General features: G+C 46.4%; 1 protein-coding gene across 4 annotated transcripts in view; it reads right to left on the bottom strand.

Annotated features, from left to right (window-relative positions):
• ADCY8 (adenylate cyclase 8) overlaps window positions 1-24,047 on the bottom strand; it is a 383,431-nt gene that overhangs the window by 18,892 nt on the left and 340,492 nt on the right. For all 4 annotated transcript variants that reach the window (XM_068238028.1, XM_068238027.1, XM_068238031.1 and 1 more), the window contains 4 exons: window positions 22,335-22,416; window positions 4,856-5,014; window positions 1,200-1,346; window positions 343-435 (listed from right to left, as the gene is read on the bottom strand). In XM_068238028.1, the coding sequence (XP_068094129.1) occupies window positions 343-435; window positions 1,200-1,346; window positions 4,856-5,014; window positions 22,335-22,416 (481 nt within the window). The remainder of the gene's footprint in view (window positions 1-342; window positions 436-1,199; window positions 1,347-4,855; window positions 5,015-22,334; window positions 22,417-24,047) is intronic.

The following is a 24,047-nucleotide window of genomic DNA, read 5'->3' on the forward strand; positions in this document are numbered from 1 at the left end:
CCCCCTTTCTCACTACCTAAGGGCATGGGAGCTCTTTGGACAACCCCTGGCCTGCTGATATACCCAGAAATGAAGGGGCTCAGCTGCCACTCACCACTCCTTCCAATCAGGAATCGGGAGGAGGGAGTGGCCAGGCTTTAGCTCAACATCCCTTCCTGTTGAGTTGGAGACAGATGGTTCAGACTGCATCGGGAAGGGGTGTAGTTTAGATGTCAGGCTACAGATTGGCTACAACAAGACACATCAATGCAAACATGACCAACGCTCATAAGTTCAGCATTACAGGTATTCACCTTTTTTCTATATACAATAGAACTATATCCAGACACAAGAGATATGTACCTGTTTCTCTGGGGATAGTCCAGACACGGCCATGTAGGTGCTCCCAATGGTTTTGATCTTTTCTATATCTTGGAATCTCTCTTCATCTAATAACTGAAAGGAAAATACAAGACAGGTAAGCAGGCTGATAGCAGCACAAAATGCAGATGAAGACGTCTGAAAATGGAGATAAAGAAAAGTGAAACATTTCAACGTTATGCACTAGACTTGACTTCTGCACGTCACATGACTCATGCTATCCCAAGCTGGGGCGAGGTCATCAACACTCGCGCAAAGAAGACTACTGGTGTAAACTTGAAGCAGTGGCACAGAGCAACCAAGCATGGATTCTGTTTGGCGGTTCTGGCAGCTGCTAAACTTCTGCTCTAGTTTCTATTAAACCAATATGGCTAAATCAGATCTGTTGTCTTTCGTTTCACATATTCTAGCAAATCCACTCTGTCATCTAATAAAGATAATAATAATTCTGATTCATCATGTGAGCAAAATCAGCACAGGTCAGAGCAAATGTAAATGGAGAAGTGGACATTCTGCCATGTGCGGGAAAATAAGCACATGTGTTCTCTGTCTAATGCTTCCTCTGTAACTGCTGTTGTAAAACTATATACAGTATTAGGTAGAATTTTGGACTCCTAAGCCCAGCGCCTACATTGCCTTCCTACAACCCAGATCCTGGGCAGGATAATAAATTACTCACTTACAAGAAATAACAATTTTCCAGGCATTAAAACCTTAGTTAGCTCTGCAGTGGGCAGGGAATGACGCATGCGTGATGTGAAGGTAGATGTTGATATTTCGGTGCGTCATTTGACCCCACCCCCTCCTCTCATAGCTCTTCCTACATCAACCCTATTTACCTCATCAAAATCGGCAATTATCTCATTCAGGAGACGCAGACACTCCACGCCTTGGTTGTTCATCTCCGTTTGGGAGTAAAAATCCGCAAATCCAGGGATAGAAGCAAACATGACGCCCACAGCGTCGTAGGACTGCGAGTACAAATCCTGAAACAAAAAACAGGCATGCGTCAACATTACCTCACTCAATGCTTGTATGTTCCAACAGTGAACCGGTCACATAAGCATTAGAATTTGCGGTTAGTTTCAGCGTTTTTATATTTTGTTCCCTATCCTTTGCCCAAAGGTGCCAAACAATGGTGCAATTTTTAGCGAACGCTCCTATTTCTAAACAAATTATTTAGAATGTATTGTAGGAAAACAGGGAAGTTGGTGGGCCCAATCAATACTGAGCAGGCCCGGATTTACCTCACAGGAGCCCATAGGCACAGATGTTCTGCCTCCTTAGATTTCACCCTCCATTAACCTACAAACACCAGCCGAACCGCACTGCAAGTGTGCTGGCTGCCCTGCTGTCACTTCTCCCTTACTTTACTTGCCCGTCATAGGTAACTAGAGGTGCCCCTCTGACTGAAGGGAGATCTCGTCAGTGGAATGCCAAGAGCAGGATGGGTAACCTCTCATCTACACTCTCATCACATATGATATAATGATTTGTATATGTAGTGCAGCTAAGAAATAGAACATTAGTGGCACAGATATAAGTCTCATATTGTTTCCAGTACAGGAAGAGTTAAAGTGAATCCGAGATGAAAAACTAACTATAACAAGTAACTTGTCTATATATCTTATCTAAAGTTTAGATGGTTTACACAGCAAATCTAGATGCAAACAGTTTTAATAGAATATGATTATTTATTCCTGTGATACAATGACAGCAGCCATGTTGTTTGTGAACATTACACAGAGGCAATCTTATATGCATCTTGAGCCATCAGCCTGTGTATGGGCATTATGGGAAAGAGCACCTGTCTATGAACATTATATCTGAGCTTGTACACCTCTCATCACGCTGCAGCCACATCACATTTCAGAAATGCAGACAGCAGGTCAATGGGGTTCCACTTTCAATATATTTTTATTTACATTAATAAATGTAATGGGTGTGAGTAGTTGGTGATTACAGTAATCAGTGCACCGGCATGTTAATGAAGAGCCACTCTATATGAATATCTGGCGGGGGCCTCGGTAAACGGTTCACCTGACCGCGAATCCCTGCGCGATAATGGCTCTCTTCTAAACGAGCGCTTTGCTTATGATTAGAGGAATTGTCCAGCAGCTGTGAATGCCATTACGCTAATGCTAACGCCAGCCTGCTTCCACCGCCGGTTACTCGCCTTTTAGGGGGGAAGGGCAGCAGCAGGTTATATGGATGGCAAGGTATGCCAGCTTCTATAATGTCCCCAGCTATTCCATCTTCTTTTGGGTATTATTTTTTTTGCCTTTTTATAAATTAAAAGTTATTTAATTTGTGTGGACTCAAATAGCACCTGAAGCCAAGACTGAGTAAGTCAAATTCTAATAATGAGGATGAATATTTTATTTATTATTAATATAGCACTGACATCTTCTGCAGCACTGTACAGAGTACATAGTCATGTCACTGACTGTCCTCAGAGGAGCTCACAATCTCATCCTACCATAGTGATAGTCTGATGTCCTACCATATTATTATTATGTATTTATATAGCACTGACATCTTCTGCAGCACTTTACAGATCATATAGGCATGTTACTGACTTTCCTCAGAGGAGCTTACAATCTAATATCTACCATAGTCATCGTGTAATGTCCAACTATATTATTGTTATGCATTTACAGTATACTATATAGCACTGACATCTTCTGTAGCACATTACAGAGTACATAGTCATGTCACTGACTGTCCTCATAGGAGCTCACAGTCTAATCCTACCATAGTGTAAAGTCCTACCATATTATTATTATTATTATTATGTATTTATATAGCACTGACATCTTCTGCAGCACTTTACAGAGTACATAGTAATGTACACTGTAATCGGAGGAGCACCCAATGGACAAGGCGGCGTGCCACTACCCCAACCCCTGTACCTCAAGGGGTATCACAGATGCATACAAAGAAGGGTCGGCGCCACCAGTAAATTATAGCTCTTTTAATAGAACGTTCTATTAAAAGAGCTATAATTTACTGGTGGTGCCGACCCTTCTTTGGATGCATTATAGAGTAAATAGTCATGTCACTGACTGACCTCAGAGGAGCTCACAATCGAATCCCTACCATAGTCATTGTGTAATGTCCTACTATATTAATATTATGTATTTACAGTATATAGCACTGACATCTTCTACAGCACATTACAGAGTACATAGTCATGTCACTGACTGTCCTCAGAGGAGCTCACAATCGAATCCCTACCATAGTCATCGTCTAATGTCTTACCTTATTCCCTCCCCCCTCGTCCCTTTTTGTTGCTGGCTCAAATTTTATTGGGTATAATGCTAAGGTCTCTGGTTATGTGTGGGAGGGCTCCTTTTTCAGATGTTATACTGTTTAATTGGTTTCTGAATCCTTGATCTGATCCAGCAGGACCTAGAGTACCAAGCAGGACTACAGGAGAGCGACCATCCAGTATCCAGCAGGAACTGGAGTATCGAGCAGGGCTACAGGAGAGCGACCATCCAGTATCCAGCAGGACCTAAAGTAATGAGCAGGACTTCAGGAGAGCGACCATCCAGTATGCAGCAGGACCTGGAGTATCGAGCAGGGCTACAGGAGAGCGACCATCCAGTATCCGGCAGGACCTAAAGTAATGAGCAGGGCTTCAGGAGAGCGACCATCCAGTATGCAGCAGGACCTAGAGTACTGAGCAGGACTACAGGAGAGCGACCATCCAGTATCCGGCAGGGCCTAGAGTACCAAGCAGGACTACAGGAGGGCGACTATCCAGTATGCAGCAGGACCTAGAGTACCAAGCAGAACTACAGGAGAGCGACCATCCAGTATCCGGCAGGATCTGGAGTACCGAGCAGGGCTACAGGAGAGCGACCATCCAGTATCCGGCAAGACCTGGAGTACTGACCGGGGCTACAGGAGAGCGACTATCCAGTATCCAGCAGGACCTAGAGTACCGAGCAGGACTACAGGAGAGCGACTATCCAGTATCCAACAGGAACTGGAGTACTGAGCAGGACTACAGTAGAGCGACCATCCAGTATCCAGCTGGACCTAGAGTACCGAGCAGGGACAGTTAATTCCCTGCAGGCCTGTTTCGTGGTTTCAGGAATTGCAACCCACCTTTGTGAGTATATAATTATATAAGTTTATCCTCCCTGTACCTGATGATACTGCACCAACGGGCTCCCGGTCTCTTCCTACCTCTTGGTCCCAATCACCAAAGAACCCCCCCCCCCCCCCATAGCTCAATGGTGACACATGTTACCATAGCAACAGTCACACTAGTCGAGTACCGCAGGTCACACTAATAGCATAACGTGCGGCACACAGTGCCGATAGTAAGGATATTATTGCTGTGCGCTGTCATGGCAACATAACTGCAATTTCCTGCACCAACCCTAAGGAGAGATGATATATTGGGTAAGCTTTTTGAATGAACTCCTCATGCCAGCCAAGGTCACTAGTTCCCGCTCTTTTCACATCACGTGACCATGCTTACCTCATTATCTCTGTCCTTCTCCAGGAAGTGGCGAGCCACGTGACTCGGGAGAATGTTTCTCAGCATGTTCTCATTGTGTTCTCTCAGCTCTGTCATCTCATTGATCTCCTCTTTGGCCTGCACCCGCCACAGGAAGTCCAGCCTGGCCGTGTACTCCAGCTGTAAGACAAGGAAGACACGAGTGGTCAGTCACACACCCTGCACAGGAAAGGCAGCATGGAAGGTCCCCCAGCAAAACCGAGGGGAAATGTTCAACAGCCACAGGCTATACACACTAGTATCATTTATAAGAAAAAACTCTTAAAGGACACCTGAAGCGAAAGGGATATGGAGACTGATATGTGTGCTGGGTTCCCGGTTTGAATCCCAGCCAGAGCACTATCTGCACGGAGTTTTGTTTCTCCCCGTGTCTGTGTGGGTTTCCCCTGTGGGTAATCCGGTTTTCTCCCACATGCCAAAAACATACAGATAAGTTAATCAGCTTCCCCCTAAATTGGCCCTAGACTACGATACATACCGTATATACTCGCATATAGGCTTGTGCCTGTGGTAGGAATGTGTGTAGACTAACCTGATGCGGAGTCAGGAGGACCGTAGAAAGTGCCTGCAGCAACGTTTCCCAGGTGGTCGGAGTGGAAAAGGAGCGCACGGAGAACAGCTAATGAGCAGACGCGATCGTATGCCCAGGGAGATCCCAGCAGCAGGAGGAGATCCACGTAGCGGCGGCTGGATGCCCCGGAGGAGATCCATGTAGCGGCGGCTGGATGCCACGGAGGAGATCCACATAGCAGCGGCTGGATGCCCCGGAGGAGACCCGCATAGCGGCGGCTGGATGCCCCCGGAGGAGACCCACATAGCGGCGGCTGGATGCCCCGGAGGAGACCCACATAGCAGCGGCTGAATGCCCCGAGGAGACCCACATAGCAGCGGCTGGATGCCCCGGAGATCAGTGCATGAGTGCAGTAGCGATAAACGGCCACCCAGAAACAAAGCAGGAGCGCTCTTCCGTGTTCATAATCTCGCGCTCTCTGCTGTCTCTGCAGCTTGTGAGCCCATTGGCTGGTAATAGCTATTACCAGCCAATGGGCTCACAAGCTGCAGAGACAGCAGAGAGCGCGAGATTATGAACACGGAAGAGCGCTCCTGCTTTGTTTCTGGGTGGCCGTTTATCGCTACTGCACTGATCTCTGGGGCATCCAGCCGCTGCTATGTGGGTCTCCTCCGGGGCATCCAGGCGCTGCTATGTGGGTCTCCTCCAGGGCATCCAGCCGCCGCTATGTGGATCTCCTCCGGGGCATCCAGCCGCCGTTACGTGGATCTCCTCCCGGACGTCCAGCCGCTGCTGCTGGGATCTCCCTGGGGATGCGATCGCTTCTTCTCATTAGCTACTTTCCGTGGGCTCCCCTTCCGCCCCGATCATCTGGAAAACATCGCTGCAGGCTCTGTAAGCCTGCTCAGCATCAACGCTGCACTCTCCGGTCCTCTTCAATCAGGATCAGGTCAGTTTGCACACCCCCACCATGGCACTTGAAGAACCTTTAAAAGTGATAAGTTGTAGTACACTACAAACTCCCTCAGATTCTTCTATTTATACTGGTGTGCACGTACATAAATACATTGTTTCTTACATTGTTCCAAAAGACACATTTAATTGAGGCTTTTAGCTCATAGCTTATCAGCATAAATATGAATGAAAATAGACTTGAAGAGGATAATCTTCAACTGTCTTCTAGTTTTAGTTCTTCTAGTTCTCATTTCATGGCTCATCTCTCATAAAGGTATCTGCAATGTTTTCATAAACATGAAGAATTCTATCCTAGAAAACATCTCTAGGTTTCTTCTAATGCATACAAGCCTCAGGAGCTGCTGCATTTCCTACCCTCGGCCTATATGCGAGTCATTCATTTTTTCCTGGTTTCTGGGGTAAATGTTGGGGGGTCGGCTTATATGTGAGTCGGCTTATATGCGAGTATATACGGTACACTACACGATACATACATAGACATGTGACTATGGCAGGCATTAGACTGTTAGCCCCCCTGAGGGACAGACAGTATACTCTGTACAGCGCTGCAGAAGATTTTGCTATATAAATACTAAATAATTATATTCATATCCTTTTAAACAATACCAGTCACCTGGCAGTCCTGCTGATTTTTCATGCATCAGTAGTATCTGAATCACACAGTGTCTAGAAACAAGCATGCAACTAATCTAAACATACTTTTTGCATAAAATGTAGCAATTACGATTACATGTCATAACGATTTTGAAACAGATTTGAATTTGCTTAAAGTGAACCAGAGAAGAAGCACCCTCATGTATTTTTCCATATATATCAGTGGAAACATTAGAGAAAACACCCACTCTGCTCTCTGTTTCATCCTTCACTGCTCATCCTGCCTGTTATCAGCCCTAATAAAATCCCAGACTGAGCATTCAGTCTGGCTTTGCTCAGGAATCAATTTTAGCTGAGTCATTATAGCAGAGCCACAAGGGGGCAGGCTTGAAAAGACATCAGAGAAGACAGACTCAGCTGATTCCTGAGCAAAGCCAGGCTGAATGCTCAAGGGCACCTCTAGCTACTGAGGATAGCTCTAGATACCTAATACTAAGGGGCACCTGTAGCTACCTATGATGGGCAAGGGAAGTAAGGGAGAAGTGACAGCTGGGCAGATCGGCAGGGGTTTGTAAGTTTATGGAGGGCAGAGTCTAGGGTGCCAGAACATCTGTGCCTTTAGGCTCCTGTGAGGTAAGTCCAGGCCTGGGTACAAGTGAACTCTGCAGAGGTCCCGGATACCACTGTGCAATTGAAAGGGAATACCCGGGGGAGGGAATATCAATGGACATTTTTAGTCCAGTAAGATCAAAGCCTGTTCTAGACTTTTTGCTGCCTGATGCAAACTTGTAAGGATGCACCCCTCTCCCCTATTAATTCAGCAAGGGAGCATTTGCAGCAACTTGAGACATGACATGCTGCAGCTCAACGCAAAAGCACACTGGCTGGCAGCGAGTTTGTGACAAACAAACTGCTCACCCTCAGCCAGTTGGCCATCCTCCATTACTCCCCAGTCAGGACAGCAGTGCCACCTCCTCCCTTCTGCTGTGCAAGTCAAATGACACACTGCTGTTCTCCTGCCTCCGCCCTCCTCACTCACTGCCAGACTCCTCACACAGCACAACAAGCTGCTTTTCCCCAATGATGACCTCTTCACCTCACTCTCCTCTCACTTCTCCTCCTACTCTGACTGCATGCTGCTAGTGTAAACACAGTACAAACATGCTGTCCCTGTAATCTGTGCCGCCTGATGCAAATGTTTTACCTTGCTTCATGAGAGAACCGGCCCTGAGAAAGATAAATAACATTTCAGTGAATGAAATCACATTGATTTGTTTTCCCTTCAGGCCGCTAGTTGCCTGCAAATTATGCCACATGCAGGTCAGAGAGCCCTATATGGAGAGCGATATATTACACTACAGCGCTGCTTTGAATGGATTATTATTGGATATGCACAATGTTTCTAGCTGGGTACCCTCATCTGACGGAATGGATTGCCGAGATACTTGCCAAAGTCACTATTTTTAGCTCGAAAAGCAATTAACAATTTATATGCGGATGTTTAAGCAGCTATTTCCTGCCCCAGCCTGCGAATTATCTATTTTTTGTATTGCTAATTTAGGTTGTTGTTTAGCATTACATTGTGTTATCTTTCAAATTTTTTTTTTCTTAGCGTAGTGATCTTTTTTTATAGCGCTGATTTGGCTGATGAAAGCAGCTGACTGTTTGCTGCTACTAAAGGATAGATTCCTAGTTGCTGTGCCCCTACGTCCAGCACGCACCTGCAACTTAAGGCTCATACACACATCAGACTATAGTCTTTGGAAAATGAAAGATCACAGACCAATTTTACCCCCTTCCATGTAGTATGAGAGCCATACTCTACACAGTCTATTCTATGGAGCTGAACTCCCCATCAGACAGAAATCTTTGCAAGATGCTGCACACAAAGATGCTGTACACATGCAACAGATCAGTGTCTGCAAAAGATCTGTTCCTGCAAAAGATCAGAAAAAGCATTTATAGTCTATGATATCTGCAGATCATCATACACACCTTGTTTAACCAGCTGAGCGGTCTGGACGAGCTCAGCTCGTCCAACACCGCCAGCGGCTGCCGCTCAGGCCCTGCTGGGCCGATTTTAACGAAATAAAAAGCAGCACACGCAGCCGGCACTTTGCCAGCCGCGTGTGCTGCCTGATCGCCGCCGCCCTGCGGCGATTCGCCGCGAGCAGCGGCGAAAGAGGGCCCCCCTAGCCGCCTGAGCCCAGCGTAGCCGGAACAAAAAGTTCCGGCCAGCGCTAAGGGCTGGATCGGAGGCGGCTGACGTCAGGACGTCGGCTGACGTCGATGACGTCACTCCGCTCGTCGCTATGGCGACGATATAAGCGAAACAAGGAAGGCCGCTCATTGCGGCCTTCCTTGTTTATTCTGGGCGCCGGAGGCGATCGGAAGATCGCCTCCGGAGCGCCCTCTAGTGGGCTTTCATGCAGCCAACTTTCAGTTGGCTGCATGAAATAGTTTTTTTTTTATTTAAAAAAAACCCTCCCGCAGCCACCCTGGCGATTTAATCAGAACGCCAGGGTGGTTAACCACCCTGGCGTTCTATTGAGATCGCCAGGGAGGCTGCGGGAGGGTTTTTTTTTTAATAAAAAAAAAACTATTTCATGCAGCCAACTGAAAGTTGGCTGCATGAAAGCCCACTAGAGGGCGCTCCGGAGGCGTTCTTCCGATTGCCTCCGGCAAGCATAAGTAACACGGAAGGCCGCAATGAGCAGCCTTCCTTGTTTGGCTTTCCTCATCGCCATGGCGACGAGCGGAGTGACGTCATGGACGTCAGCCGACGTCCTGACGTCAGCCGCCTCCGATCCAGCCCTTAGCGCTGGCCGGAACTATTTGTTCCAGCTGCGCAGGGCTCGGGCGGCTGGGGGGACCCTCTTTCGCCGCTGCTCGCGGCGGATCGCCGCAGAGCGGCGGCGATCAGGCAGCACACGCGGCTGGCAAAGTGCCGGCTGCGTGTGCTGCTTTTTATTTGAACAAAATCGGCCCAGCAGGGCCTGAGCGGCACCCTCTGGCGGTAATGGACGAGCTGAGCCCGTCCATACCGCTAAGGTGGTTAACAGACATTCATCTGCAGATCAGATCCACCAGGATGGATTTTCAGATCTGCAGATGATTGTCTGATCTGCAGATGAATGTCAGTTAAACAAGGTGTGTATGATGATCTGCAGATCTCATAGAATATGAATGCAATTTGTAGGAACGGATCTTTGGCAGGAACAGATCTTTTGCAGATACTGATCTTTTGTGTCTGTACAGCATCTGTGTGTACAGCATCTTGCAAAGATTTCTGTCTGATGGGGAGTTCAGCTCCATAGAAAAGACTGTGTAGAGTATGGCTCTCATACTACATGGAAGCGGGTAAGATTGGTCTGTGATCTTTCATTTTCCAAAGACTATAGTCTGATGTGTGTATGAGCCCTTAGGCTGGTCAATAATGTTGCTTACACATTTTTTTGCCAAAGGAATTTTTGCATAGAAAATGGCATTTTCAATTTCGAGAAAATTTTGGCAAAGATACATTGTATTATTACAATATGGTAAAAATTCACAAAAATGTGAAAAATATGTATTTTTACTGTGAAAGTGCAAAAAAAATTATGTTTACTGTGAAAATGCAGAAAATCTTTTATTTTAGCGCAAAAACTCACAAACTTGTTACAAAATTATTTTTGATGGCATTTTCTCTGGAAAGTCGAATTTAACATTATTTCCTGAAAACTGAATATCTGCATTTTCGCTCGTTACCATTGGTCAACTGGCTCACTATCCGCTCTCCTCTTTGCCACCATGGTCAAACCTCTGGCCCAGACTGTTGGAGTATGTACTAGGATACAGGGCTTTAAAGAGGAACTCCAGTGAAAATAACGTAATCAACAAAACTGCTTAATTTTTACAATAATTAAGTATAAATGATTTAGTCAGTGCTTGCCCATTGTAAAATGTTTCCTCTCCCTGATTTACATTCTGACATTTATCACATGGTGACATTTTTACTGCTGGCAGGTGATGTCAGTGGAAGTAGCTGCTGCTTGCTTTTTTGGCAGTTGGAAACAACTGTTATTTTCCACAATGCAACAAGGCTCCCACAGTGTGATGTCAGCACCATGGCACTGACATCACACTGTGGGAGGGGTCTCACCACAATATCAGTCATACAGAGCCCTCTGATGATCTGGTGGAGAAAAGGTGAAGATTTCTCATGGGAAAAGGGGCATCAGCTACTGATTGGGATGAAGTTCAATCCTTGGTTATGGTTTCTCTTTAGATACAGACTAGAATAGTGCATCTCTTTATAGGCTGATATGTTGGTGTGTTTGGCAGATCCAGGTCCCTCTCTGGAAGCGGAGCTAAATATATACACTACGTTTTACAAAATCTCGGATCTCTGTTAGTTGGTCCAAATCGGCCCTATTTCCGATAGATTGTTTTGACACACACATCATCACTCCACAGTCCCGTCTTCAAATAGTAGACAGTTTCAGATAGGCGGATGGGGGGATTGGCGACCCTTAGAACCCTTTGTTGACACTAATCTAAAACTTGTGGAAGCTAACTTTGTGTGATCCAAGATAAGTGGCGTAACTACAATTCATGCCCCCCCCCCCCCCAAGGGAAACGTTGATGGGGCCATCCAATGTTCAACACCCTCCTACCTCCCCTTGGTGCCCTTCATGGCCTTGGGGCCCTTGTGTGGCCACCAAAAAACACCTGATCTGAAGTAAAGAAGGTTAGTAGGTGGAGCCCCAAAACAGCTCTGGGCCCTCCCCTGCAGGGGCTGATCCCCTCTAATTACAGCCCTGAGAATCAGGCTTCACTAAAGCTCAGGGGCGGGACAAGGTTCTCCAGGCGGAGATTCCAATAGTAACAATAGGACTTCCTTCTTTGTAAAGATCATACCAAAAATTTTTGGGGCGAATTTGCATGCAAAAATTGCATACGTATTTGTATGGTGGCCATGCAGCATTTCATTTTTTTACATTTCTTTTCAATTCAAGATGTACAATAAACTTATACTATACCTCAGATCAGGTGTTTTTGTGGCTACACTTGTTATGGGTGTGAAGATGATGATGGCCACTCTTGTTTTATGACCCTTGTGAGATGGGCCCCCAGGCCGTGAAGGGCAACAATGGGAGGCAAGGGAAGGGGTGGGAACATTCGGGGGGTATCAAAGTTTTGCTGGCGGCCCCCATAAATTGTAGTTACGCCACCTGCTCATTGTTGTTCCCCGTACAGCATTCCCTCGTCTACTCCAATCCGAATCTCTTCCCAGTGAAGAAATAAATGGCTTCACAATGCAGAAGCTGAGTCTGGCCAGGCAACATTGTTAGTAAATAGAGTCACATAGAAGGTAGAGGTGCCCATATGTGCGGCGGCTTATTTCCTATTTACCAGTAATGTCAGATTAGATATCTTAAAGCGAGCCTTGCCCAGCTGCCGGTATGGAAGGGAAAGTCCTCGCGCTCCGTCTCTGACAGCCAAAACTCGGGCGGCTGCCACACAAGTGATTTAACAGCTGCTGCTGATAAGGAGAATGGATGAGACTGGAGCCATTAAAGAAAAACAAAGCAGAGTGCCAAAACAAAATGGACAAAGCGGAAAAATAGTTGTGTTCGGAGCCACATCACGCGCTTATAAACCGTGCACGGTACGTCACTGTTATCGCCTGATATGCCCAAGGCAGTGACTGCAGCGAGGAAGCCATCACCAGGTGTCCATTGATTTGTAATAAAGCATCGTATTTTTGATAAGGTTATTCAGAAAAGATTGTATATAATCAATGCACAGCATTAAGGAATACGAGTTGTGATTGTGTCGAAACCAGTTGGGAACGTATTCCTTGTTCTGAATCAATTTGGCCCACCAGCTTATTTGTTTTCATACAATATGATCTGAATAATCTGATTTAAAACATACTGTAATCATTTGCCTGTCTGGTCTTAATGGACTCGGTCACTACTCTTGGTCAACCGGTTCACCGTGTGTATGTAAAAACAATATAGAACTCCAAAAGTGTATTGTTGTGTAAAACTTTTAATCTTCCTCATAAAAGTATAAATTAAACCTCTCACTTTAACATTGTATACAAATAAGAGCGGAGAGTGAGGGAGAATGGGGAAAGCCTCCACTGTTTCCACTCCACCTGAGCTTCGGCTCCCAATCAGTCCACCGTCTCCTGACCGCCTCTGCTATGCCACTTCCTGACTGGTTTCGTCACCTGACTTTTCAAGAGGTCAAAGGTTTGCGGATGACAACTTCCGCTTAAATAAAGGCTCGGATATTAACTCCGCGTTTATCAGTTCACAATATTTCAGTAAACATACCGCATCTACCCTTGCCTTTAAAGTCAAACTTTTACAAACATCTTTTCTTACTCTAAAAGCAACGGTCAATCTAAAAACTTTTTTCTTCTCCTATTGACCAATCTCCACTCTTCAATCATTCTACATCACACATACATCATACACCTCCTCCCTCAGCCCACCCACCACTTATGTGCATGCTAATACAAATTCACTAGCAAGCGTTTTTCGATTGCTGCTCAGTCTGTTGCAATAAAGCAATGAACATTATATTCCGCATTTAGGCCATTGGTAGAGAGTGTTTCCAAGATGTCACCACCTATGATAAATTTCAGAAGGTAAATCAGGAAGAGGAACGATTTTACTATGGGCAAACACTGACTAAATCATTTATACATAGTTATTGTAAAAATTAATCTATAATGAATATTGTATGTAACAAGAAATTGTATTCATTATGTTATCTTCACTACAGTTCCTCTTTAAAGAGACTCTGTAACAACATTTTCATCCTTATGTGAGAATCCGCTTAGCTGCCTGCGCAGGCAGGCAGCCTTTTGACCATTGTTTAGGTTTGCATGCTGCAGGACTCTGGAAAGGAGACCTTCTGTCAGTTTTGCAGCTTGTGCTTGCTGAGGAATTTGCATACGTTGTCATACAAATTGCCTGGCCACATTTATTGGAGGCGTGTACTATAAGTACTATGTGTTTCCCACAATGCTTGGCTGGTCATAAGGATTCCTTCCGGTGAAACACTCCTGGAGGAGTGTCAGCCTTACTCTCTGTTTGAAGATCAGCTTAGAGTAATTTCTGAAACTGCGCTAGGCAGGTTCCCCTAGTGCAGTTAGGATTGCTTATCTGTTTTGTTTGTTCTGTTGCGATTGTCCTGTCCCAGCGGTGGTCGACAGGAAATCGTTCTGATCTCTGTTCTTGGAGTATAGCTGGTGCAGCGGTTGCTACCAGCTATCTCTTCTGATCTGTCTCACTTGGATCGCACTAGCATCTTGCGCTAGCGCTGTGGATCCTTCTGTTCTGTCTCCTTGGATGGAGCTAGCCACTTTCCGCTAGTGCTGTGGATCCTTCTGTTCTGCCGTCCTGGATCGCACTAGCATCCTGTGCTAGTGCTTTGGATCCTTCTGTTCTGCTACTCTGTCTGCCTGGATCGCACTCGCCTAGCGCTAGTGCTGTGGATCCTTCTGTTCTGCTACTCTGTACCTGGATCGCACTAGCATCCTGCGCTAGTACTGTGGATCCTTCTGTTCTGTCTTCCTGGATCGCGCTAGCCACTTTCGCTAGTGCTGTGGATCCTATCTCTCGCTTGTCCCTGTTTTCGTGTGTCTGTCTCGTCTGCTACGAACGCTTGCTAGAGGCTCGGTGAGGTAACCGTTAAGCAAGCGCTCGCGTCCTCTGTTACATGTTTGTCTGTCGATGGTTAGTTAGGCGTGCTTGTCTCTATTGTACTTATCACGTGGAGACCGCGCATGAACACGTGCACTGTTGCGAATGAGTGCGGTGTTCGCGTTCAGTTAGCGTTTGTTATTTTCCATATCTCCTCATTGTATGATTTGCTGTGCCTTTGCTATCCTCGTATTCTGTTTTGATCTGCCTTGTGTCACTTTTGGCAATCGCCTTTCTTGCGGTTGCATTTCTGTTTCGTATCTGCTGTTGTGTATGCGCTGTCGCGAGGTGGCGACTAGATTGGCGCACACACATACAACCTGTCCCTTTGCTTGTTCTCATTCGCAATCGCTTCCCTTGCGATTGCGTTCTGCGCTTCGTACAATTCCTGTCTGGCATTTGTGGAGGTACAGAGGATTGGTTCCTCTGCACTCCTCAGCGCCATCTGCCGACAGGAATTTCCCTCTACGGGTGCGTAGCACCTTTTGCTGGGTTCCTGCAATTATACACTTGTGGAGGATTTCCGCCGTATCAGCGCACGCGTTGTGCGCTGCTCACGGAGAAAGTTCCACAATCGTTACACCTTATTTCTTCTATCCTATAAGTTCCTATACCTGTTCTAATGTGTCCTGTCTAACTGCAGCCTTTTCTAGTTGCACAGTGGCTGTGTTATCTCTGTTACAGTATATGATCTAATCTTCTCTCCTCTGTCGGGCTGAGGCAGTCAGGCTGGAATGTGCTGTGCTGCTTGTGATTGGATAGAAGCTATACACACCCTCTCCAGACCCCCTGCACACTCTGTATGACTCACACACTGAGCTACTCTCAGCCTATCATTTGATATGTCTTTTGTTTGTAATTACTGCATAAAACTGGCAATTACAAGCCAGGATTGCAGCAGGGAGTGGCAGAAACAGCACAGAGGAGCCCAGGAGAACATAATGAATAGAATGGTATGCTTTTTATTCTAAAAATTCTAGAGTACAGATTCTCTTTAAGGATAAGGTCACACTGCATCTGTGACTGTTGGGTTGTGCATGTGGCATCAGAAATGGCAATGCTACGCACAGAACCTCTTTGGCAGGTATTCGCAATCGAGTGCAAAGTTTGTAATGTCCAGTGACACACAGCTCCACTTGGTTTACTATAGTGAAACCCGAGCACCGCAGAGCAAATGCAATAATGTGATTGAGTCCGTTTCACACTTCACTCATGTGGCCTGCAGGACCTCTACACTGCTTCTCCCATGGTGGTCCACTCCACTTCTACTGGTCACTGGAACTATAGGAAAGAAAGCATCCATCCTGCCAATCAAAGCCACTTATGTCACCTTCCAATAATTCATAAATTTGGCCGAGACACAGAAGCAAATCTTTGTAGGCCTCTTTAGCGCTTACACTGTGGAGGCTTCTTCAGTGCTATCACTGTGGTCCAGAGGCAGAAGAGAGCAGCACTACGGGTTACTGTAGAGCAGGCATGGGCAAACTTGGCCCTCCAGCTGTTGAGAAACTACAAGTCCCACACAGGGCCGGTTTAAGCAACAATGGGGCCCCAGGGCAAAATAAACCTGGGGGGCCCCCCAACATATACGCCGGAACAAAAATCGGCATTAGGGGACCTTTTTTGCAGCTGGTATAACAGGGTGTGAAGTCCCAATCGGTCGGAGCTCCACATTCTGGCTATCCCAGCCTGCATGGGGACAAGAGGTTAAAAAGTTTCAGGAGGGGGGACCCCACATCATTTTTAAAAAAAAAAAAAATCCCACACTCTAAACATAAAAAAAAAAAAAAAAATTGGGAAAATAATAAAAAATGCCAGGGATCTTCATACAGCCATATTGCGGCTGTATGGCGATCCCTGGCCAAAGCGCTGCGGCTGCGTATAGACCCCCTGAGAAACCCCGTCAGGAAATTTATTGCGTTCTCGTTTGATGCATGTAAAATTACACTACCGTTAGGTTTGCTACTAAAAGTGACATTTACCGCATTTAAAAGTATAATTTTTTCCTTTGAAACTTTAAAATCGAATTTCTCAAAAACTATAAGGTCTTTTTGAAAAAAAAATTTTTTAATCTTATTCCTAATGATCTCCTTAACATATCCTGCAAATTTAGGGTTTCTAGCATTTAAGGTGGATTTGCTATTAACCATTAAAGTCGGCAGGTTTTTAAATGTGTATTTTTTTTTTCCTTTGAAACTTTAAAATCGATTTTCTTAAAAACTATAAGGCCGATTTGAATTTGTTTTTCCTCTTGTAGCCACTGGGGGCCCCTACAAGCTCTGGGGCCCTGGGGCAGCTGCCTCCTTTGCCTTAATGGTAGCGCCGGCCCTGGTCCCACAATGCATTGCAGGAGTCTGACAGCCACAGGCATGACTCATAAAGGCAAATGCATTGTGGGATTTGTAGTTCCTTAACAGCTGGAGGGCCAAGTTTGCCCATGCCTGCTGTAGACAGACAGTACAAGCCATAGAAGCAGGAAGCAGAGGCATAATTGTTTTGTAAAACAAACATTTACTGCAAAATACACCTCCATTAAAACATGAGGGCATCTGGTACGTTTTTGACCTTCCAGCTCCCTGCGATGTCTATGATAACCTAAAACCCAAGCAGCCAATCCAATTCCTTGCCACCTTTCTAAAGATAAAAGCTTGATTGGTTGCCATGACCCACTTTTGCCCTACGTTGTTTAAATCCACCCCTCTCTGCTTGGGACTGTTGCTGTCTACAGCATCTCAATATGATGCTTCTGCCGTACAAAGAGAGGTGTAAGTGGAGAAGAGAAACAATAATGAAATAGAACAGTCTTCCCTCTTTCTCCATCTTCATCACAAAGTCTCGGAAGCAACAAGCTGATAACAGCTTGAAAGATAAAGCGGAAAATATGACACCTCTGGGGAAGCGGATACTATAGATGGAACAGCTTCACAGCATTTCTTCTTAAATACTATGAGTAGAACGTACCGAAGGAAGCGCTGGAGGTGCGAGAGCAGCGGCTTCTCACCAGGAGAAGACCGTTGTGTAATACCGACACAGGCTAAGCTGAAATACTGTTGAGAAACTCTATGGTGGGAGGTGCCCAGTCTAAGTCGTATGACAGTATCTGAAGTCAATATTAATGGTAAGATTAAGTAAAAATGGGTCAGCCTACTTAATGGAGACGACTCAGTGTCAATTGAACAATAATTTTATTAAGCACTAAGACAACACATTTCACGGCTAATAGCTGCTTCATCAGATCAAAAGAGTGCCAGTGCCAGCCCCTGGCCCCATTGAATGCTGGCACTGGCACTCTACTGACCTGATGAAACGGCTATTAGCCATGAAATGCATTGCCCTAGTGTTTAATAAAATTATTGTTCAATTGAGGATCTTTCTGACTTCCTATACTGGAGGTGATTGAGAGCGCTGACTGGCTACCTACACTGAGGAGGGGGGGTGGGGAACTCTCTAGCTAGCTATACTTAGGCGGATGGGGGGGCACTATTCAGGCTACCTACACAGGGGGTGCTGTCTGGTTACCTATAATGGGGGTGCAAACTCTCGGGCTACCTACACGGGGAAGGGGGAAGTATTATTAGAATTGCCAGTCCAGGTCTGCCTTGTAACGATCAGTGTCAGCACACAGAGAGAATCTGATCATTGATGATCTGCAGAATCATCAATAATACAGACGTATACTTGATTATGGATGATCTGCTGAATCACCAATAATACAAGTATGACTAACCTCTGGACACCTAATAAAGTGTAAGTGTTTGGTGTAACTGTAGGCTATCTCCCGTGAGGCGGGAGATACAGGCAGCTTGGCCAAGAACCACCTGAGGGGCAGGTGGCTCTGGGAAGTGCAGGGACTATCTCCTTGAAAGAGGGAATAGTGAGAACCTGGCAACCAGGGATATCTGGAGATCAGATATAGACTGTACTGCAGCCAGGGGACTCCAGGGGAAGTGGCCACTGGCTGCTAACCGGCCGGACTTTCTGAGGAGCAGGAGTCCTAGTTGCAACTGACACTTGGTGGAATTGTGTCACAGTCATGGGCGTCCGCACATATGGCAAAACCGGGCATCTGCCCGAGCCTGGCCGCCCGCTGCCCCCCCCTGGCCGCGTGCCCGTGCAGCCAGCAGGAGGGGAACACGCAGAGAAGAGAGAGAGCGCTATGGGCACAGTGGGGAAGGGCGGACGTCTCCCCCCCCTTCCCTCACCTTAGGGGTCTCTCTCTCCCTCGCTGTCCCCTCCGGAATGAAGTGTGCAGCGGCTGGCAGCGGTGGGCGGAACTTACCTCCTCTCGCTCCTGCGCCGGAAGTTCTGGTGCCGCACTCTGGTCTGGATCAGGCCAGAGTAGCGGCTAATCCATCCGGCGCGTGCGACGAGAGGAGGTAAGTTCCGCCCACCGCTGCCAGCCGCTGCACACTTCATTCCGGACTCCGGAGGGGAGAGCGAGAGAGGGAGGGAGAGCCCCCTAAGGTGAGTGCCCATAGCTCTCCCTCTTCTCTCCGCTGCTCCCCTCCTCCTGCACACATGGGACATGGCCACTTTTTCTGGGGACATATCCCCCTGGCTACATATACCGGGACATATACCCCTGCCTACATATACTGGGACATATACCCCTGCCTACATATACTGGGACATATACCCCTGCCTACATATACTGTCTGGGACATATACCCCTGCCTACATATACTGTCTGGGACATATACCCCTGCCTACATATACTGTCTGGGACATATACCCCTGCCTACATATACTGGGACATATACCCCTGCCTACATATACCCCTGCCTACATATACTGTCTGGGACATATACCCCTGCCTACATATACTGTCTGGGACATATACCCCTGCCTACATATACTGGGACATATACCCCTGCCTACATATACTGTCTGGGACATATACCCCTGCCTACATATACTGTCTGGGACATATACCCCTGCCTACATATACTGTCTGGGACATATACCCCTGCCTACATATACTGTCTGGGACATATACCCCTGCCTACATATACTGTCTGGGACATATACCCCTGCCTACATATACTGGGACATATACCCCTGCCTACATATACTGGGACATATACCCCTGCCTACATATACTGGGACATATACACCTGCCTACATATACTGGGACATATACCCCTTGCCTACATATACTGGGACATATACCCCTGCCTACATATACTGGGACATATACCCCCGCCTACATATACTGGGACATATACCCCTGGCTACATATACTGGGACATATACCCCTGCCTACATATACTGGGACATATCCCCCTGGCTACATATACTGGGACATATACCCCCTGCCTACATATACTGGGACATATACCCTTGCCTACATATACTGGGCACATATACCCCTGGCTACCTGTTCTGGGGACATCTCTACCCCTGGCTACCAGTTCTGGTGACATCTATACCGCTGGCCACCTATTCTGGGGACACCTATAGACCTGGGGCTACCTATTTTTGGGGAACCACTGCTGTCAGATTGAGTGTATTTTGGGGAACTGCTGCCAGGTGAGAGGTGTCTACATATTAAGGGGGCATTCTGCCTATTTATGTGAAAAGCTGTCTATTTATGTGCCTCATGACTGCTGAATTTGTCTTGTTGCGGGCCTCATGGTTACTGACTTTGTCTTGTTGGGGGCCTCATGATTTATTGGGGGCCTCAAGATTGCTGAATTTGTCTTGTTGGGGGCCTCATGATTGCTGAATTTGTCTTGTTGGGGGCCTCATGATTGCTGAATTTGTCTTGTTGGGGGCCTCATGATTGCTGAGTTGGTCATGTTGGGGGCCTCATGATTGCTGAATTTGTCTTGATGGGGGGGGCCTCATGATTGCTGAATTTGTCTTGTTGGGGGTCACATGATTGCTAACTGCGAGACTATGGAAAAAGCTGAATCATCATCATATGAGACAATAGCATTAAACCTACTTTTTCTGCTTTTTAAAACAGAAAATGAAACTGGGAGGTTCTAAAAAAAATGAATAATTTTTTTCAGGAGTACGATGGATGAAATTGTTTATCTTCACAGTTTATTTTCAACTTAATTTTCCATAATGTTCATGTATGAGTTAAAACGTTTGTATTTAGTTTAAATTGCTGTTGGCACTTTGTGATAGTAAAGTGACTTTGCAGTTTGGACACTCGACCTCCAAAAGGTTCGCCACCACTGTCCTAATCTAATGTCCCACCATTGCTTAGTTCATGTAAACTTGTCTCCACCCACGACCACACCCACATTCTGGTTCATGACCACACCCATTTTTCGGCGCGGCGCGCTACGCGCGCCGCATGACGTAGCTCCATTTTTTGGCGCGCTACGCGCGCCACACAACACCAGCCCAAATTTTTAACTCCCCACTTTTTGCCCCCCCCTGGAAAATTTTCTGCGGACGCCCATGGTCACAGTGTCACTGCTAGTACAGATAGACTGAGCACTCAAGGGGTGAGTGACAGCCTGGAAGGCCGGGCAGGCCAGGTCGGCAACACACGAGCAGATAAGGTACAGAGACAGAAGGCTGATTGGGTAACCGGGTACAGGCAGGGTCTGGCAACAGGTAGGCAGATATGCAGAGGTACCGAATCAGAAAGCAATAGCGAGGTCGACAGAGCAAATAGTCATAACAGAAATAGAGCAGAGTCCTAGTCTGAGGTGTGAGGTCCGTGGTCTCGACACCCAGGAACTAGTCTAAAGTATAACACAGCAATGACACAGTAATCCTAAGCTTGGGTGTGAGGTCCTTGGTCACAACACCCCGGAACTGGTCTACAGTATAACACAGCAATGACACAGTAATCCTAAGCTTGGGTGAGAGGTCCTTGGTCACAACACCCCGGAACTGGTCTAAAGTATAACACAAGCGTAATCTGGCTAAGTGTGAATTCCCAGGTCCACCTGGTTCTAATACACTGTGGGATCTGACTGAGGTCTGAGTGCTCACACGTAAGTATTCGCAACGGCAGACAACCTGAGACTGACCAGTGAGATCTATATATAGTGCAGCGCTCCTCAGTGCCGCCCAGCGCCACTCAGCCAATCAATAGCTGCGCTGGGATCAGCTGATCAACCTGATCAGCTGATCCCTCTCCTACTGGCATAAAGGTCCTGCCTCCCAGCGCGCGCGCGCGTAGCTCTCCATCTGTGTGCACTAGAAGGCTCAGACAAATCAGACGCATGCTGCTGTGCGGAAACCGCCGGTCTGAACGCGGAGACAGCCGCCCCGCTGCCAGACCGCGCGGCGGCATCTCCGCAATCCATTACATGCTTTAAGTTTCTCGATTCTAAGCCTCAATTCTACACTTTTTCCCCTGCCGTCCATGACTTAAATGAATTTTTCAGAATTTCAATAACGGACTTGCTGTACGGCCGTGGAACACTGAATTACCCTCCCCCCTCTGCTTGACACCCCCCCTTTCCTGCGTATGAAAATGCATTCATTATTCGGCATGCATCATAAGATTTGTCTTCCCGCATTGTCAAGTCTACCGCTTGCCTTGGCAAATGAATTACAAGCGTTCCGGCAAGACGAGGGGGCGGCGGCCTCAGCGCTGAGAGAACCAGTGACATTTTTAAACCCATTTCATCGTGGAATGCCACTGAGTACACGCCGGCACCCGACTAAAGGATATTGCTCGACTTACCTGCTGTCCGTGGTAGAACACCGCCAAGAGGAACATGGCCATTAGCAGCAGAGAGGCCTCTTTAGTCCCCAGGAAGTCCTTGCTGGAAAGAGAAAAGAAATGATACTTTATCAGCGTAACAATACAGCGCGTAGCGTCAGTACAAGGAGGCCGGTTAGTAACGCAGCATTCAGGATACGCTGCGTGGGCGGCCGCCTCGCCTGTTTACACTGCATTATTTATTCATGAATTCACAAATAGTCATTTTGCCTGAAACCACATTGTCCACCGAGAGGCCAGACTGTGTTTTCTCTGACATACTCAAATGCCATCCATCAAGATCGAGTCTGAGCATTAACTGCGGGATTGCAGGCCCTCGGAAATCCCTCCATACACTTTCCTGACCCTCGCCTTATTACAGCTTTAAAGACAGCAAGACTGGAGGTACCTTATACAGGAACAGTATCCCAGGATTAAACTTCATCCCAATCAGTAGCTACTGCTCCCTTTCCCAGGAGAAATCTATTCCTTTTCACAAACGGATCATCAGGGGGCTCTGTATGGCTGATATTGTGGTGAAACCCCTCCCACAGTGTGATGTCAGGACCTAGGTCCTGACAGTTTACTGTCTGTGAGCCTTGTTGCATTGTGGGAAATAACGGCTGTTTCCAACTGCCAACCAGTATTTCCCTATAAAAAAACAACCTTTATGCATATCTACTAAAAAAACAACCTTTTAGCCTGTGGCATTGTTAGGGGGAGTAGTTATAGATAATGGCAGTTGGTGCTGTCAGTTGTTTGTTTTATGTCTGCCAGTAGTAAAGATGATTACATGCAGGCTGATTGTGGATCAAACAAATTACATGGTGAATATCAATCATTTCTTGATCTCTCTTGTACTTTTGGAACTTCTCACTTTGCTAAAGTTCCTCTTTAAAGAGGTCCTGTAGTGACATAGTAGAATGCAGTAAATTATTCAAGATACCCACCTTTTATGGTAAGTTTCCTGGTTTCAGCATCTGAAACACTTCCTATATCTATATATTGCTGTATATTGAATGTAGCCCCACCCTCTCAGTGATGCTGTTTACCTAAGCAGAATTCACACCCCAAGAGCATTCTGGGAAACCAAGTATGTTTTCTACTGGCTTTATAATGCCCAATAAACAAACATTCTGTTGAGATCACTTGGCAGAACTAAAGATGTCGCCACATGTGATACATTTCAGAATGTAAATCAGGGAGAGGGAAGATTTTACAATGGACAAACACTGACTAAATAATCTGTAAATTAATATTGTTAAAGAGACTCTGTAACAAAATGTTGAGCCTTATTTCTTCTATCCTATAGGTTCCTATACCTGTTCTAATATGGTCTGTCTTACTGCAGCCTTTCCTAGTTGCACAGTTGCTGTATTATCTCTGTTATATGATCTAATCTTCTCTCCTCTGTCGGGCTGAGGCAGTCAGGCAGGAATGTGCTGTGCTGCTTGTGATTGGATAGAAGCTATACACACCCTCTCCTGGCCCCCTGCACACTCTGTATGACACACACTGAGCTACTCTCAGCCTATCACTTGCTATGTCTTTTGTTTGTAAACACTGCATAAAAATGGCAATTACAAGCCAGGATTGCAGCAGGAAGTGGCAGAAACAGCACAAAGGGGCCCAGGAGAACAAAATGAATAGAATGGTATGCTTTTTATTGTAAGAATTTTAGAGTACAGCTTCTCT

The sequence above is a fragment of the Hyperolius riggenbachi genome, chromosome 5 (assembly GCF_040937935.1).
Source record: "Hyperolius riggenbachi isolate aHypRig1 chromosome 5, aHypRig1.pri, whole genome shotgun sequence".
Taxonomy (NCBI): domain Eukaryota; kingdom Metazoa; phylum Chordata; class Amphibia; order Anura; family Hyperoliidae; genus Hyperolius; species Hyperolius riggenbachi.